At 35.1% G+C, this 17,164-nt stretch overlaps 1 protein-coding gene across 4 annotated transcripts in view; it reads right to left on the bottom strand.

The window, feature by feature from the left end:
• The window catches only part of LOC105670103 (glutamate receptor ionotropic, kainate 2), a 137,707-nt gene that overhangs the window by 15,526 nt on the left and 105,017 nt on the right, over positions 1–17,164 (bottom strand). For all 4 annotated transcript variants that reach the window (XM_067353981.1, XM_067353980.1, XM_067353982.1 and 1 more), the window contains 5 exons: positions 16,250–16,402; positions 9,416–9,619; positions 8,485–8,688; positions 5,037–5,141; positions 3,499–3,756 (listed from right to left, as the gene is read on the bottom strand). In XM_067353981.1, the coding sequence (XP_067210082.1) occupies positions 3,499–3,756; positions 5,037–5,141; positions 8,485–8,688; positions 9,416–9,619; positions 16,250–16,402 (924 nt within the window). The remainder of the gene's footprint in view (positions 1–3,498; positions 3,757–5,036; positions 5,142–8,484; positions 8,689–9,415; positions 9,620–16,249; positions 16,403–17,164) is intronic.

Consider the following 17,164-nt stretch of genomic DNA (forward strand, 5'->3'; position numbering starts at 1 on the left):
CAATATTGCGCGTATTATTCGACAACTGAAAGCCAATTGTGCGCTATTCCACGTGTACCACGGTGTTCTTCATCCTATTCTTATCCATCGTGTTACGGCGACCGTGTAAGTAAAAACTGTCTTGCCGCAGGAATAATAATTTCCTGCAGTCGCGGAACAGTGAGCAAAAAATAGTACATTTCTTCTCTATATCAGAAGCAAAATCACCATTCATGTACGTATCGTTGTGTGAAAAATCATTATTTATTTCTTTTCTTCTTTTGCTAAATGTAGCATATTTTGCTACTGGATTTTTAATACTGGCGCGAATTTATTGTGGATATCGCATAAGCATTTCACATTTTGTACAAAATCTTTTCTAGTTTTATTCGATGCTATTTATCCGCTTCTGCAGGGGTGTTTGCATGGCATACTCATGTAGCGCTTTTGTGTATCTGACACTTATTTAGCTTCCATCTTAAAATACAAAAATCGTTGAATTTCGCTTCCCAGTTTCACAAGTAAAAGCACTTAGAAATTGCATGTGTAACTGAAATTTGTGACGTTTTATATACGGACCAACAAAAGTATAAAAGTTATACGAACATAAATTCGTATTTCTTTTTTTATTTTTTTAAAAAGCGTTTTTGCAGAGTAACATTTTTCAAAAGCATTAATTAAGCAAGAATATATAAATGCAACACAGGTATAAATAAATTCTTTCGTTTACATAGCTTTCCAATTAAAGTAAAATAATTTAAAAGTCGATGATAATTATGTCATAAAGAAACGTGCCTTTCATCTATAAAAATGTAAAAAAAAAACTGCGTTTATATTGAATTCTCCAAGATATCAAGACAAATTGCTCTCGCAACTTTACCGATTGTCATATCTTTCATTTCCCGCAAAGTATTCCCGAGATATTGCAACTAATAAAGTTTCTTCTCCCACTTTTCTCTTTTCTAGAATCTTTTCTGGATTTTGCACATGGTTGAACAGAGCGAGCAATTTCCAAGCGTATGTACTCGATGGCCATTAAAAGCGAGGAAAACTGCTTCGCGCGAAAATGGCTTCGAGCGGCGTGAATGCGAACGCGAAGAAAGAGAACAGACCAGCAAGAAAAACGGGTTTTGTTACGCTGTAATTATTGCACGGCTAAATCTAGGGGTCAGTTTCCCTTTGACGTAGTAATGCTATTTTAAGTTAATTCCACAGGAATTGCACGGATAACAATAATCGCTCACTATTATTTAAAGTGCAATTATTACATTAAATGGAATAAATTATTAAATATCTAAAATGCTTCACAAAAGTATGTATATAATTTTATATTATTATCATATAAATTATAAATTTTTAATATGCTTTGTCTATTATTTCATTAAACATTTATAATAATGAAACCAGTTATTATATCAAGTGCAAGAATTTTATATATTGCCACAAAGAGAAAATTTCTATCGAAATATCATAAAAATTTCAGCGTCGGCATTGCGATATACGTATATGAAGATACAAATATAAGCACAGATTTACGGTACACAGAAACTCACTTCTCGTTTTACGCTTTGATCAAAATTTGACTGAGGCATGATAAAGTAATAAGCCACTCTCTGGCCTTTCGCAAGCATGTTGTTTGAACGAGTATTTGACTGCCATAAAACTTTGAGATAAACGCAAACTTTATACCCGCCACTTAAATCGTGCGGTCGTCTTTAATTAACATCCCTAAAAAAATCTATAAAGTTGGTCTTTGACGCAAACGTTTCTGCTCGTTGCGAATTTCCGGAAATTCGACGAGTTATACGGAAAACGTGTGCAGCTGTGTGCGCACAAGTTTATTAATAAAAATTTCTTCAAACTGTTTTGACTCTCTATGGTGGCACGTTTACCTTAGGGTTGAGGTCGCTGCCCTGTTGCATAAGAGTGCCGACTGTAAACCAAAAGCTGTTGGCCATGTTGAACTCGTTGACGGTTCTCAGCAGCGGAATGTCGTCGCTATCCGGATCTAAGGCGCTCACGTGACTACCCTGATGGCAACGCGATAAGCCCCGTCAAGTGGTGCAGTTTTCAAAATAATTAAACACCAATTAATTTATGCATATTTTTCTGTTAAGCACGTATTATCTTATATGTACACGAAACTTTCGCCGGAAGGGATTGCAAATACAGAAGCCAGAAGATACAAAAATAACACTTTTTCTACAACGTGTAATTTTTCCACTTTTTATTCATGTTTGCTTTTCCACTTTTCAAGCAATAAATTCTACATGGAAAAGTGCGCCAATGAATTATTAATTAACCATTTTTTACGTTTCTGATATTACACTTTGTGGCATAAAACCGCGAGAATAAAAGAGGTTTCTAATAAAATCCATGGAGCAATTAAAACGATTGCTCTGAAATTAATTACTGCAAGTACTGGCTGTATTTTATTATTTCAGCTGTTCAAATATTTATATTGTGGTATTTCAGCGGATACTCCGTTTTTGTCTATCGATCGTTTCGCACCACTCGGCGGGAGCCTACCTGCAAGGGACATTTGCAACTCGGGCAGGGCGACGGCTCCACCCATTCGTGGGGTGAGAATCTTGCCACTATCCATATTGTTAATGAAACCGTCACGTAAGCGCCCAGCAAGGACAGCCAGATCTCGACGGCGAAGGGATTCATGAACGAGAAGAGCCGCGATGGCGTGCGTTTGGACACCTGAAGCAATGGCATTTGTTTTTGACGTTATTGATCTACGAAAATTCACTCGTTCAATCCGATTCGACGTCGAGGACGAGATTACGATGCATTCACATCTAATCCCGCCGTATATCACGCTGAAAAATAATTTAAAAATGCGAGTTACTTATATATCTCTCGCGCAGCTTTCTTCCACAATATCCAGTCTCTCAAATGGCTCGAAAGACGATTCTTTATTTCGATGGAATTACAGAAGCGTATTATTCTTCGGCGCGTCGAGCGGAACACAATGGCAGCGCGCCCTGAGTGCAGACGCGGTACGTGCTGCTTTATTTTTTAACGAGAGATCGCTAACGCCGTGCAATCGGAGATTGGATTTTAAAATCGCAACAATCCATTGCAATTCTACTGCAAAAAGTGGTCTTTCTTATTCAAAAACCGTGATATCTTTTATAAAAAAGTTATTGATCGCGATTACTATTTCAAGGAATCGCTAGGACGATCATACGATCTCGTCTTTGTCCTAATTTTAGTTTCCTGTAATATTGCAAATGCATGATCTACAAAATACACAGGTATAAATGAATCGTCGAATGCTCAGTAAACAGACATCTGTTGTTTGCACTCCAGCGGGATGATAGATTTACATGCGCGCGCGCGCGCGCGCCGCTTCATGAATGGGGTTCGTATAGCATTCGTGACAGCGAACGGACGATATGTATGTCGGATGAGACACGGGGATAGAAATGTGCCCGTTGGTGTGCGCGCGAAAAGGAAAACGGTGAAAGTAGTATGTAGTCCAATGGCGGAGCACCTCGTCGAGTGTACCTTGGGGTTGAGCCCGCTGCCCTGGCGTAGGAAGGTGCCGGTGATGAACCAGAAACTGTTGCTGACGCTAAACTGATTCTCGACCACATCGCTCTCGGCCAGACAGGGGTGCGGATTGTTCCACTCGTACGGGCTGAAGCGCGCCATCACGAAGAGGCTGAAGCTCACGAGCATGTAGGCGGCGAGCACGTACAGCCAGATCTCGACCGCCAGCGGATTCATGAAGGAGAAGAGCCGCGTCGGCTGACTGGACGGCACCTAAATTACGTCACGCTACGATTTTAATTAAAACGGATCCCGTCTCCGTTGCGCGACGCGGCGTGGCGCGACGTGGCGCGACGCGACGCGACGCTGCGGGCCGACGCGAGTCAACTTCTCCACGACGGTCTCAGTATCAAAAAGATTTCTCTCTGTGCGCGCAGTAGTTGATAAGACAACAAAGAAAATTAACAATTATGAGACAAGACACGCTGATTTTTTTTCAATTATTTAAATTAATTTTGTCTTAATTATTTTTTATGTTTAATTATACAAGTACACCTTGCATAATTATGCACAACTGTAGAATTAAGATGTCTATTTCTATTATTCGTTATTTAATTTGCTTTAGTCCGTAGTAACGACACGAAATACCATATCGAATCGCTTTCGCTAATTTGTGTTAATGGAACACACATAAACTGAAATGTGCACTCAAAAAATAGTCATTAAATTAAATACATATGATTTAAGGTGGTTCGAGTGTGATAGATTGGCTAAAAGTAATGCTTTTCTAAGAAGATAATAAGTTAAGAAATTCTCATTATACACACGAAACTTTTAGCTATGATTGTACGAAATGCTGTAGTCTGATATATGTATGTATTAAATTATGCACTATGCATTGTCGTAAATGTATAACCATGTGTTGCTTTATTTATGAATTTCTAACTTGTAAAGTGAAGTATTGTAATCATGCATTCTATTTGTAAAATTGTAATTTTTTTATATTATTAAGTTTAAAATATGTCGACAAAAGTGAGATATAACGGATTAAAAATGGATTAAAAAAAGCGCGTATTTATATTAACTTTATATGTCACAATAATGCAGTGTCATATTGTTATGTAAGTGTTTCATTATTAAGTATGATAAAAGTCTTGAAATTTCAAACTTTAATTTCTTAATAATTAACAAGTAAACTACTGCAACTTTTTTCTTAAAAGCTTCATTATAAATTTATTTATTATTAAACAGTTTTTTTTTTAACCGTAAAAATAGTTTTTTTATTGTAGCACATAATTATATAAATGTAATATCGACTTTCGTCATAAGATTCTGTGTAAAAGTTTCTCACTTTGAAGTCAAATATCTCAGTAATTAATAAGTCATTATCGTTGAAATTGTGAAATTATATTTATGAAGTCTCTAAGTACAAATAATATAAATTTGAATAATTAAGAAAATTAATTAACACTCGAACCCATCTTAGCAAATAATAGATAGCATGCATGTATAAAATATAAAAGAAATATTACAAACACACGATGTTAACTCACCTTAAATAAAATACCAATTCCCAGATTCATAAATGGCTTCGTAAAGTCTATTACGCTTTCTCTGGCATAATTAATCGTCATGGAGGCAACCGCTAAATCTGCTCTCTGAAAAAAGATTAGAGTCTCCAGGAGTATTAAGGAAATTCAATTTTCTCGGAAAAGTTGAAATTGTGAAAAGACGGGAATGCCTACAACATTGTAGGAATTAATATTGCACAAAATGTTGCTTTTCCTAAAAAAAGAAAATTTAAATTCTTCCCTTACTAAAACACAAAAATCTTTCTTTGAAAGCGAACTTTTTCAAATAACGAAAATACGTGTAATACGGCGCAGTATGCATTTGTGTAGTCAAGTAAATGCATTTTATAACATAGAAACGAACCGTGAATAAAAGCGTTACAAATTACTGATAAGTCTTCGTTCTGGGTTCGCAAGAGGATTTACTTTGCGAGATAGTGGATGCATTTTTTATGAATGGACGAGCGACACAAGTTGTGAAGCACCCTATTCGCATCATCCTTGGTTCTTGAATATCCACGGTTTCGTACGGTTTCCGGGTTTTCAGGTTAAGGCGTCATCCCTTTTCACAAGAGGCAGATTGCTTTGCATGTTTTATAAACCGCTGATCTTCGGTATTCAACGAGTACGCCGTGAAGCCGAGCCGCAAATTTTGAGATGCATGCTTTTCTCCGAACGCCTCGCCTTTCGCATTCCATATTAATACGAGATGCGCGTTTGTTTTTCATTTATACATTGCACATGTGAAAATATACGAGTATGCAAAGTAAACTCATTAAAATGATCAAAAGTATGTTTAACATAACAACGTACATTGTTTTCTGATATTAAATTTTAAGAAAATTAAAATTGTATTAAATTTTACTAATTTGTTAATTGGTTGACATTATACAGTTAATTACGGATAAATATTATCACTATTATTATAACCGTAATTAACTGTATAATGTCGATATACTGTTTAATTGCTAAACAAAATGCCTAATATATTAAAGTATATTTTAGTAGTTATTATAAAAAAAGTTGAGTGATATATATGTATACCACGACGAATAAAGCTGGTGAGAGAACTCTTGATAGAGTATCGCAAGCTTTTAACAATCTCACAAATATATACGCGTACAGTATATCGATGTCATCGGTTCAACAACAAAAGCTTAAATTATTTATCGAACAAAGGTAACGCTTTATCACGGACAAAGACGCATGTTCGATGTATGAGAAAATCAATTCGCCTATACAACAGTCACACATGCAACATGTATCATACATCTCACGTTAAAAAGAAACAAAATACGCTTTCGGGGACAAATAAATGTTCGAACCATTGTTGCCTACATTTATCAATAAAATGTCGCTGCGAAGTAATTTTTTTGTTCAGCAACTAATTTTTTTTTTTAATTTAATATCACATTAAAGAGCGTACATGTCTCTGCGCTTATGAATCGCTATTGTCGAAAGGTCGTTAGTATTTTCAATATTACAAAGCTCATTCACACTCATTTCTACATGCCAATAATATTTCCGCATAACAATACTGGAACGAGCGAGCGATTTTATCCCGACTACAATTTCGTTTTTACATGCTTGCATATTCGCAATTTCGTTATATATTGTATTCCTGCGTTTTCATCGATCCAACGATGAAACTCGGAATCCAATAAGAACTCCCTTTTCAGAGGTTTCCTCTCCCTGACGCATTAACGTCCGTCCGTAATGTTTTCCGGTTTTTCATTGAAGATTTAAATGTATACGCAGACATATCTTTTTTCTTTATGGATATGTTTGCATCCGCAAAGAAGCACCGTGCGAATGAAGAACTCGATAACGGAAAGACAACATTTATCTTCTTCAAATATGCACAAACACGGAAAAATTAAAATTGTTATCAAAATTCAAAGAAAAATTGTTGACGTTGGAATAATATGCAGATTCTTTTGTTCTTAATTCTTTTCGTCTATTTTAATAACTTTGTTTAACAAGCAGCTATGTTTATATTCTAAGGAAAAAAAAATTGATAAAATAATAGTCAATAATTTTATATGTATAGATATATGATAATCAAAAAGAAAAAATAAATGTTCTTAAAATTTTAATTAAATTTTTTCTGAAGCAAATGCCAATAGTTGATGCTCATTAGGTATATGAAAATGATGCTTTGTAATGGAAAATTGATAATATCTAATAAAAATAAATTTGGCCTACTTTTCAAATTGGGAATTTCAACTGCAAGCTCGCATCATTGACGTTTTTATCTCATTATTTCAATTCATCCGAGACGTTTCATCAAGCAGTATTACTGACATTTTAGATTCCATTGTAGCTTTAGAATTCTATTGAAGTTTCAGAATTCCATTGTATAAAAAACATAAAATATATTTGTTAATTCAAATATTTTTTAACTAATTAAATGAGTCATAAAATCGTTAAAATTTTGACACAATGTTGATTTAATAAAAAAAATATTGTAGTGATAATTTACCGTAGGAATAATAATTTTGCAATAATAAATGATGCAATTTTAATAGAAATGCAGTAGAAATTACGCGGATATCGTGTGTACGCCTACTCGATCATGCAGACAATAATGGATCGACGACGCAAATTAAATCCGCAAGACGCTCGGATGCGCATATATCAATCTTTCATTTTAATAACTGCACAATTTTACAATTCAAATGACAGGGCGTAACATCTGCGGGCTGATCTATGAATCGAAATATCGAATACCGTCGTGCTCGTGGGAAAAATAGTTAATCTAAGTAATTCTTATTTCCGACTACACGCGTAATGAAATTCCTCGTGGGATGGATTTATTGCGACACGCCCGCGGAAATTTACTTTGCTTTACATATAAAATCGGCCTCTGGGGCTACGAGTTTCCATTTTCCCTCCTCAATTGTTTCTCTTAATATTAGATACTATGCCGCCGCGTAATTTATTCAGTAATATTAACCTTTCGCAGTCTAAGTTTATTTCAGCAGTAACATCAACACTAAACTGTATAAATTTTTAACATTTGCAACGTCAACAGCACTATCGATTTCTATCAATTAGAATATTTCACAAGAATTCGGAAAGTGCAATAACTTAGTTCTCCTCTAGTATCACTCGTTTGGAAAAAAATATGAAAAAATGTAATAAATTACTCGGATTTCTCTCGACACAAAATTGCAAAGATTTAATGAACTGAGAGAATCGTACATATGTATTTCGATTATTTTTTTATCTCGCGACATGTTTATCAAATTTGCTTCTATTTCGCGTAATCTCTCTTGACAATAGAACAGTGCACCACACGAGAGAACCTTGCTTTAATACGTTGCATACATATTAACATATTTACATCTCATTCCACGTCTTACACGTTTATTACGTATTGAATTATCGCGCGAGCAAAGGAAAACAGGATTTACGTACTCCGCCTTACCTTCTCCATGAGTTCACGCACGATTCCATTCCACTCCTTCGTCTCAGGATCATACACCCCGTACATGTGATCGGGCACCAATTTGATTGCGTATTGGAAGCCGACCTGGCCTGCGATCCACTTGAGCAAATCGATGCAGAAGCCCTCGAACCTCGCGTTGCCAGTCAAATTCTTGTCTTCTTTTACCATGACGTAGGGTCTTTCCTGCGGAAGATTGGATTCCATTGATAGAATTTGCGTATATCGTAACGGGGCAGAGGTAACTCTTAAAAGTTCTTATTTTTACGTCAGAAAGCCGCGCCAAAGGTTGAGAAAAAGCTGTTCAATGCGAATACATGGCATTCTGATCGCTTGTCCTTCAAACATTTCTTTTTTTCATGTCATCATGAATTTTTCATTTTTCTGAAGATATATGATGACCATAAAGGGCACTCTCTGTCAAGGTTTTTCTTTCATGTGACACTTCACAATTTCGTCTATACTCAAATATCTCTAAATTCTTTCTAAATTCTATGATCTTTATGGACATAATAAGGTAACGTAAAATTATCAAGTAATTAAATTTCTTTTGCGTTAACCACATTATAAAAATAATTAAAATATTTTTTGTGTTATTTAAGTTATATGATTCTTTTGGAATTAATATTTGATAAAAAGATTTAAAAAATTGTCAAACAATTAACACGCTTTTGCGTTGTGTGAATTAATCGTCGCTAGGAATTAATTCTAATTACATATTGGAAGTTGGTGCTGTTTGAGCATTAAATGTGAATGCTTCATCTCTGCGCGATGTAATAAATTTATCCGACCCCGTTTAGACCAGCTTTCATAGCATATCATGTCGGTGTTCGCGCAGTATTCCGTTTAATGATTAATTCTAACGCTACGAGAATTGCAAACACAACTAATTTGGGTATAAGTGTGTCATTACTTCTCTCGTCATCACCACGAGCGTAATGTTGGTCGTTGTGGTCTCGTAAAAGGCGTCCAGATCTGTAATATTAATGCCGGATTCGAGATACCATTCGCCGACTTTGACAAGGTCCTCCTTCTTCAGCTTCAAGAGATCCAACTTGAAATTATTTCTTTTTCCTTGTTTGAACTCGATATGTCCGGTTAATCCGTGTAAACCTGCCTGCAACAGAAACACTCGTGTAAACTTTAAATTTGAGGTCGATCGCATTTACTTGTTTTTCACGCGTTCGTTAAATTATGTGCGTTTAATCGTCATTAAATAATAAATAAATAGAAACATTACTTGAATATATATTACAGGTCTAAATGCGTATTGCTAATATTTGTCACTCTATAATTTATTGCTACTGTACAAACAAAATTCAAGCTTAAAAAGCGCGTAAGTATGTATCATTTTGCTTTTGTAAAGAAACGTTTTAGCCATATAACTCTGCGAAGCTTTGTATCTCCACTACTTAAAAATAAAACGTCTCGGAAATTGTAGTTTTTACGTAAATTGCGGTCTTCCGTGATAAGGATGTCTCAAAGTTACGAAAGTGTCTCAAAAATGAATATTCCATTTCCGAACAGATGCTAAATTAAACGCAAAGGTCGAAAAATAATAAAAAATCATGTGCGTCTGATTTCCGTTAAATTTATTTCTCCTCCGTGTCCAGTAACTCACGCGCACACGTACACACGATTCATTGCTGACGGCCTACATTTCCGGATGCATGCAGCAGGCGAAATTTTTCGCATTAATTACCGTTTGCGGTCTACCGGCGGTCTGCGCGCAGTTTATTTGATTTACATCTCTTTTTTACTGTATATCCGTTGTTGTCGAGGTTGGTGAAATATTCATCCAAAATGCACTTCTTCCTAAACTCGGCCACTTAATCTGCCAACACTCGAACGAGATAAATCTTCTTTTCCCTCTTCCCGCCTTGAATATTTCGAGTTCTCGCATAAATATTCTTCACGCGAGCTTCGGCTGTTTAACAATTCCGGTATTAAAGAATTTCATTATTCCGCTGGTAGTCAAACAGCGTGATTTTCATAATTTTGCACAACGAAATATTATCACCTTTCCGTTTCTCACTGCGCGAATTAAACGGACGGATTTTTTAAATATTATAGTCAGGACTGATATATGCGGGGTCGTACACTTTTTAGTTACGCGCCACGTGCTTTATTCCATTCGTAATCTATTTCGGCACGATAGAGGTATGGAATGTGCGGGTGGGATCATCACACAAAAGCTATAAAACAATCGATATCGTATCTGCATGGAGAATTCAGATCAATCCGGGCAGACTTTTGTATAGCTACTTCAATCGCGTGTTGCTTAATTCAATGCATAGTGAGAATAGAGTGCATTCTAATAATTCAATTGTCCGCAGACTTCTATATTTATTTTCAGTTTCACAAATAAAAAAAATTAATTAAAAATTATGTATTATTATTTTTATATGACAAAATTGCATTTTTACTTTTTAGATATTTTTAATTGTTTAAAAGATGTTCATAAAAATTAAAAAAATTAATTTTGAAAAATATTTCAATTTAATCATTTAACAAAAAATGCGTTTGAATTTGATGCATCAGTGCACTTGTTAACACAACTTTAATGAAGACCAACGTTCAGAAATACGACGGATTTTGTTTGTCCGCGTTGCTATTTTTCGCGTGCATTCACAAGACATGTGACTCTATGAAATGCGTGCTGTCAAATTATCCCGTGAGCTAACAACAAGCATCTTCCATCAATCTGACAGCCGGCCAAGAGTTTTAGCAGCGATTTCACGGTCAGAATTTTTTTGGGGTTGTCAGCAGCAGTGTTGCGATCGCCGACTACGTGGATCGATAAATCTCTACCGCGATATCTCGTTAGCACCGACGTCGAGCCGGCCCGCATCAAAAATACGCCGATGTTCGCAAAATAAATGGTAAGCACGTCGGAAGTGAACCGGTAGTGCACAGTGTCACGTGTATTTTCGGTACTCGATGTACTCGCTCGACTAATACTCACGTTAATTACGTTTACGTGTGCATCTGTGCACACATGTAACACTGTTACGTACACACGCATCGCATACAATAAAATACACAGGTCGGGATATTTTGTGGGACCATGTTGCAGGTGTAGTTTTACAAAAAAAGTACAAAAACGATAGAAGCATGGAACAGATTGACACTGTAATCGAAATCAACGTTTATGAAGAATCAATGTAAACTTAATATTATCCGGATAATCTATTGTAAACATTTTTATTTTTATTTTGTTTTTGTTTGTCGTATTTTGTTGTTTATCTTTATTTTTACAATCACGTGTTTGATTGTTTAGTTTTAGAAACAATTGACACGCTTTTTAACGAGAAAAGCGGTTTATCTACGAACCATATCGCCGTTGTATCTCGAAAATACGCATTTAAAGGAAATTAATTTAAATCTGAAAGTAATATAATCTATATGCATAATGCATAATTATACAAAATCTTGATATACTTTTTATTAATTTGCAGTTTATGTATTTATTGAAGCGTTAAAGAGACATAAAAAGAAAAAGTATCTTTTTTTAACATTACAAATATAACAGAATTTTATTTTTCCTCTAAGACATCTCTTATATTTTCATATAATGTCGTAGCGATCCGAGTTCACGACTTGGAAATATTGACTTGCATTTCCAATCTTGCCTACTCGCACTCATGTGTACACGCGCGCGACGATGGTGAGTTATATACCGCAGCTAACATAAATCCATTTGCAAGCGTTCGGTAACAGAGATGTCGTACTGTTTGTACGTTCGCTTATCCAACGGCTGATACCAAAAGCATATTGGAAATAAGATATTTTGCTAAAATAAGTGAAGTTTATTCCGCTTTCGTATGCGTAATATGAAATATATGCTGCAAACTCGACTATTCTGTTCCATTGCTGAAATGTTAAGTCAATAAAATATTCAGATTTTTAAAATAAATATATACTATATAAAAACAGAATATATATATTTGTATAATATTTAATCCTTTTATATATGTAGTTTGAATTTCATTTCTCATTCGCCCGGTTTTTCTTTAGTATCTTCATATATCTCATACATTTTCGCACCTTCAAAGCGTTGAAGTGTACCTCGATAGGCAAAAGCCACAAAAACCGCCTATACTTGCCGTGGTGCATTAATCTTGCCGCTTTTGCAGCGAGCTTTAGCTTTTAGCGCGCGCGCGCTCGGCTTGTTTGAGCGTTGTAAGATTTGCTAAGGTTTCTCAAGCATAAACCGTAAATATGTAAAGCTTATAAAAATTATAATGCAATGAATATGACAAAAAGACATGTACATGTGTGTGAAAAAGAGTTGCTGATTAAAAGACTTAACATCGACGATATATTATAAATTCTTTCGTAACCAAATCACAATTTTTATAGTTTACCTATAATAATAATGTGTCTCCGCGCACACTTGTCTCTTGTTTAATTTAAATGCCAGGATAGTAATATCGATTTTGAAATATTAAGCTAACCGTTATCCGCCTGTCGTTAACTAAGAACGTGCCTTGTTTAAGCGCCTTGTTTAAAATAATTTACCGGATCGCTCATTTATTCACGCTATTGTGAGTTACAGAACGGTAGAAAAGCGGCGGATATGATTATTCCATTAATAAGATACGGTCACGTCGGAAGCTGCCATTTTCCTGTCACGCGGGATTTAATCGCGTAAGCGAAATGTAGTCACGAATATACTCCCCCATGCTACATACTGTTTCTTCGCGGTGTGCTATTTATTTCGGATTTAACATGAAAGAAATGTCGATAACCGATACGGGCGCAGTGACGTTTCGAAGACGCAACCGCCAGACATTGATATTTAGGGAGAGCGTTGATATTTACGAACGAGTGGATGCTACGTGAAAGGAATGGAACGGGCAAACTTATTGTAAACTTTTATAATTTCTGCATCAAAGTTTCTCTTCCTCTCTCTCTCTCTCTCTCTCTCTTTCTCTCCTTCTTTTTTTCTTCTTATAACGGGTACTTTTCTATTGTCCGATAACGCCTCGCGACTTGAGCGGAATGCAATGCGCCCGGATAATAAAAAGATTGTCCCGCGAGGCAAAACGATGCTCAAGAGAACTTATATATATATATACTACTGACACATATTATATCTCTCTTTTACTGACGATCGTGAGATACTATTAAAAACCTAGGGTCGTGTGGCGAGTAAGTTTCGAAAAATTGTCACGACTCCGCCGCTGTTCTCTTCTTCTTCTTCTTCTTCGCGATATCTTCGATTATTCCGGCGACCTAAACTGAACTTTTCTACGCGCTTCCAATTTTCTTTGCCGTCGCGGGAAAAGAGGAACTTTATAATGGCGCGTAGAAAGGAACGTTGAAGGCATAATTTGTAGAAAACCGTTATTGTGTAAACTTATAAGTCTCTGTGACACACGAAGCGACGTGCGTCATTATGCTTCCTGTTCCGCCGTTGTAATTTTTCTTCCGCGCGAGAGCTCGACGCCGATTCTAAAATATCGCGTTTGTAAACCGCTCCGCGAAAGATCACGTTGTATCAAGATACAAAAGACAATTTCAATTTTGGAAAATTTAAATTCTCGTGATATTTGAATTATGCTACATGGTGAGACTGAATACCATTTGGCTTATAACGTTAATGAAAATGCTTTTAGAGAATTTATTGCATTTCCTCGTCAAAATATGTCACGGCATGCTGTGTACTCCGCACTCGAGTTAATGCTGTTTGCGTAAAGTAGAATATTGCGCAGACAAGTACTAGTGCAAATCTTTGAAAATAAGTCCGAAACGGCTTGGTAAATATCGCCTAATGAATTATTAATAGCGGTATAAATATAATAATTATTATTAATCATCTAATACTTTCCCGCTGTTGTTCATCAAAAAATTTCTTAATTATAAACCTCTATAAGATTTTGAATGGCAAACGTTGCCTATGATTTATATGCTTACGTTCTTAATCAGAAAAGTCTTACATTAAATGTAAAGCTAATTTTTTTGCCTTGATAAAAAAAGATGTATATATTAAGAGCAACGAAAGAGAAGCAACATAAACACATGGATAAAAAGATCGCTATATTATTAATATGATTCAATACAGTTACATTTTTGTAGACTTTTTTAAATTAAATAATGTGAAATGCGAGAAGAAAAATCAATATTTTAATTTCTTTCTATTTTAGCTTGGCACACGGATCCATTTTTTTCTTTTTCAGAACAAAAAGAGTAATTTTTAACCACTTCTTTTTACAAACATAGATTCTGTTTCCTTTCAACAAATATTCCGCATAGAAAATCAGGAAACTTTGGATTTAAAATTCTTATATTCTATAATACCTGAAATCTAAAATTCTATTAAAAAGTTTAATAAATAGCAAATTCTAAGAAGTGTAGAGATTCTGTGAATCATAAATGATGAAATGAGTCTGAAGATTTAAGCGTCATTTAATTCGTCACCATTATGACTAATAGAGAAGTCCAATTTCAGTTGCACTTAGGTAATAAAGCTTCGTGTTACGCGGCGAGATCTAGTCATGGATGGCACGTACGCACGAGTTTACGTACGTGTTTCTCGTGTGACGCGGTTGTGCATTCGGGATGGTCGCCACACACGGAAAGCGCGACCACGACGGTTAAAGGAGGAGAAAGCCCGAGAGGAGAAGCTTCCGGCGTTGTAGCTATTTGCTAAATACGCTGTTCAATTATTCATGTGTCAACGTTGCTTTCCTTCCGTTACTCTCAGACTGCAGCTTATCGCCGAGCGACTACCAATCCGTGTGAGCTAGTGAAAAGTGCGCCCCCCCCCTCCAAATTATCGTAATTTTTAATTTCCGGTGCTCTGGAATTTTAACTTTCTGCAAACCCGTGGCGAAATATGTGCAGTTTAACTCTTGGCTGATCAAAACAAATTTTTATCACTGAACTGTGAGAGAGTGTAAATTCTCTTGCATAAAATTACGTTTGAAACCTGTAATATGTATTTTTGATTTAATTATTCTCAAACAGCAATACAGCACATTTGCATGTCAATTGCTTTAACGTAAAAATCTGGTAAAATTGCTTTTATTTTTAACATTAAATCTGATTTATTTTTAATTTAATAACGTAAATTCTCATATTTATTGCGGATACAACAATTTAAAAGATTCTAATGCTTATAGAAAATATTTAATATCTGCATTTTTTTACTGAAATTGAAAATAGAATTCAAAACTGTTCTAAATCTATCTTGAAAAACGAATCAAAACCGCATGCATGACTGTATTATGATTGAATTTATTTTACATTATTTTTTCGCGATGTAATAATATTAAAAATACATATACGGATTCAAAAAAACATTGTTGGTATATTGGAAATATAGCACCGTGAATGTTGTAATGTTATAAAATTTATACTACGCCGCAGCGACACGTTTCAGGATGGCGTTAAAATTAAATAAAATCTTTTTTTGCAGAATATTTTCTTCTTTCACGATTTTATCACAGAACGCGAATACTAACTATAGTCAGCTCGATAGAAAGCAAATATTTTTTTTGTTGATATTTTAGTCGTTGAGCAGAATATAAAGATATTTTTTTCACTTTTTCGAGAGGCATAATAAAATTTTATGAATTTATCAAAAATTTAGTTATCTTAAAAATTGTTTAAAACAACTTTTTATAAATTTGAAAAATAAAAGCTAAAATATTTCGAAAGCGGAGCGTAAAACTTGTACTATTTACTTTGATTCGTATCGCTATTCCACTCAACGGCTTAAAGATTCACAGAACGTACGTACGGCATTAATATAGTTGTAGAGTGATAAACCGTCGTCCCACGGTTCCTCTTTCTCGCAGGACAGATTTACTAGCCTTAAATCGTGACTACGGTCCAGAGCTGCCAAACCGTGCACGAAAACCTGCACGCTATCGTACATCAAAGCTGTTTCTGCCTGAAACATACGTTTTCTTTTGACGAAAGTTGTGCTTTGCGTAGCCACGTGGAAAGCTTTAACTTCAGCTTTAGAAGAACCAGTATATTGACAAAGTTTTTACTACTGCCGATGTAAACGTGGCTCGAGTTACGATTAAATTTTAACGAGACTCATTTTCAACTCTGTTCGTGGCTTAACGCTCGACCGGATGATTATTATTCATACTTGTTATCGGCGAAAGTTTCTTGTCCTATTTTACAATGACAGTTTATTCTTTGGAAAAGAATATTAAACTTGTTTATCGTGTTAAATTTTGATCTTATTTAAAATTAATTAATTAATTAAACAGTACGAAATTTGAAACTATAAATCGATATGTCTGCAACTAATAATTATTAAAATTATAATTATTTTCGTTATATTCGTAAAGATTCTTTTCAATTTAAAATTGGATAAAAAATTTTGAAAATTGGATAAAAAATTTTTAATATAATTTTAATGAGACAATCAACGAAAAAACGTATAAGCCTAAACATATATTGATTTTTTCATATTAATATTTCAGAAAATTTTGATGAATTAAGAAAGCTCATTTAACGATTTTAGCAGACGACGACCATCTTCGAAGTCCTTGAGAGAAAGCCGTGCTTGGTGCGCTCAATTGATCCGAGTTAATGACATTGCGGCGCTAGCCGCGGGCGAAACTCACTTAATTACTGAAGGGCTGACAAAGCTCGAACTAGACACAGACTCTGCTGACCGGTTCGGTCCATCCGACTT

The sequence above is a fragment of the Linepithema humile genome, chromosome 4, assembly GCF_040581485.1.
Source record: "Linepithema humile isolate Giens D197 chromosome 4, Lhum_UNIL_v1.0, whole genome shotgun sequence".
Taxonomy (NCBI): Eukaryota; Metazoa; Arthropoda; class Insecta; order Hymenoptera; family Formicidae; genus Linepithema; species Linepithema humile.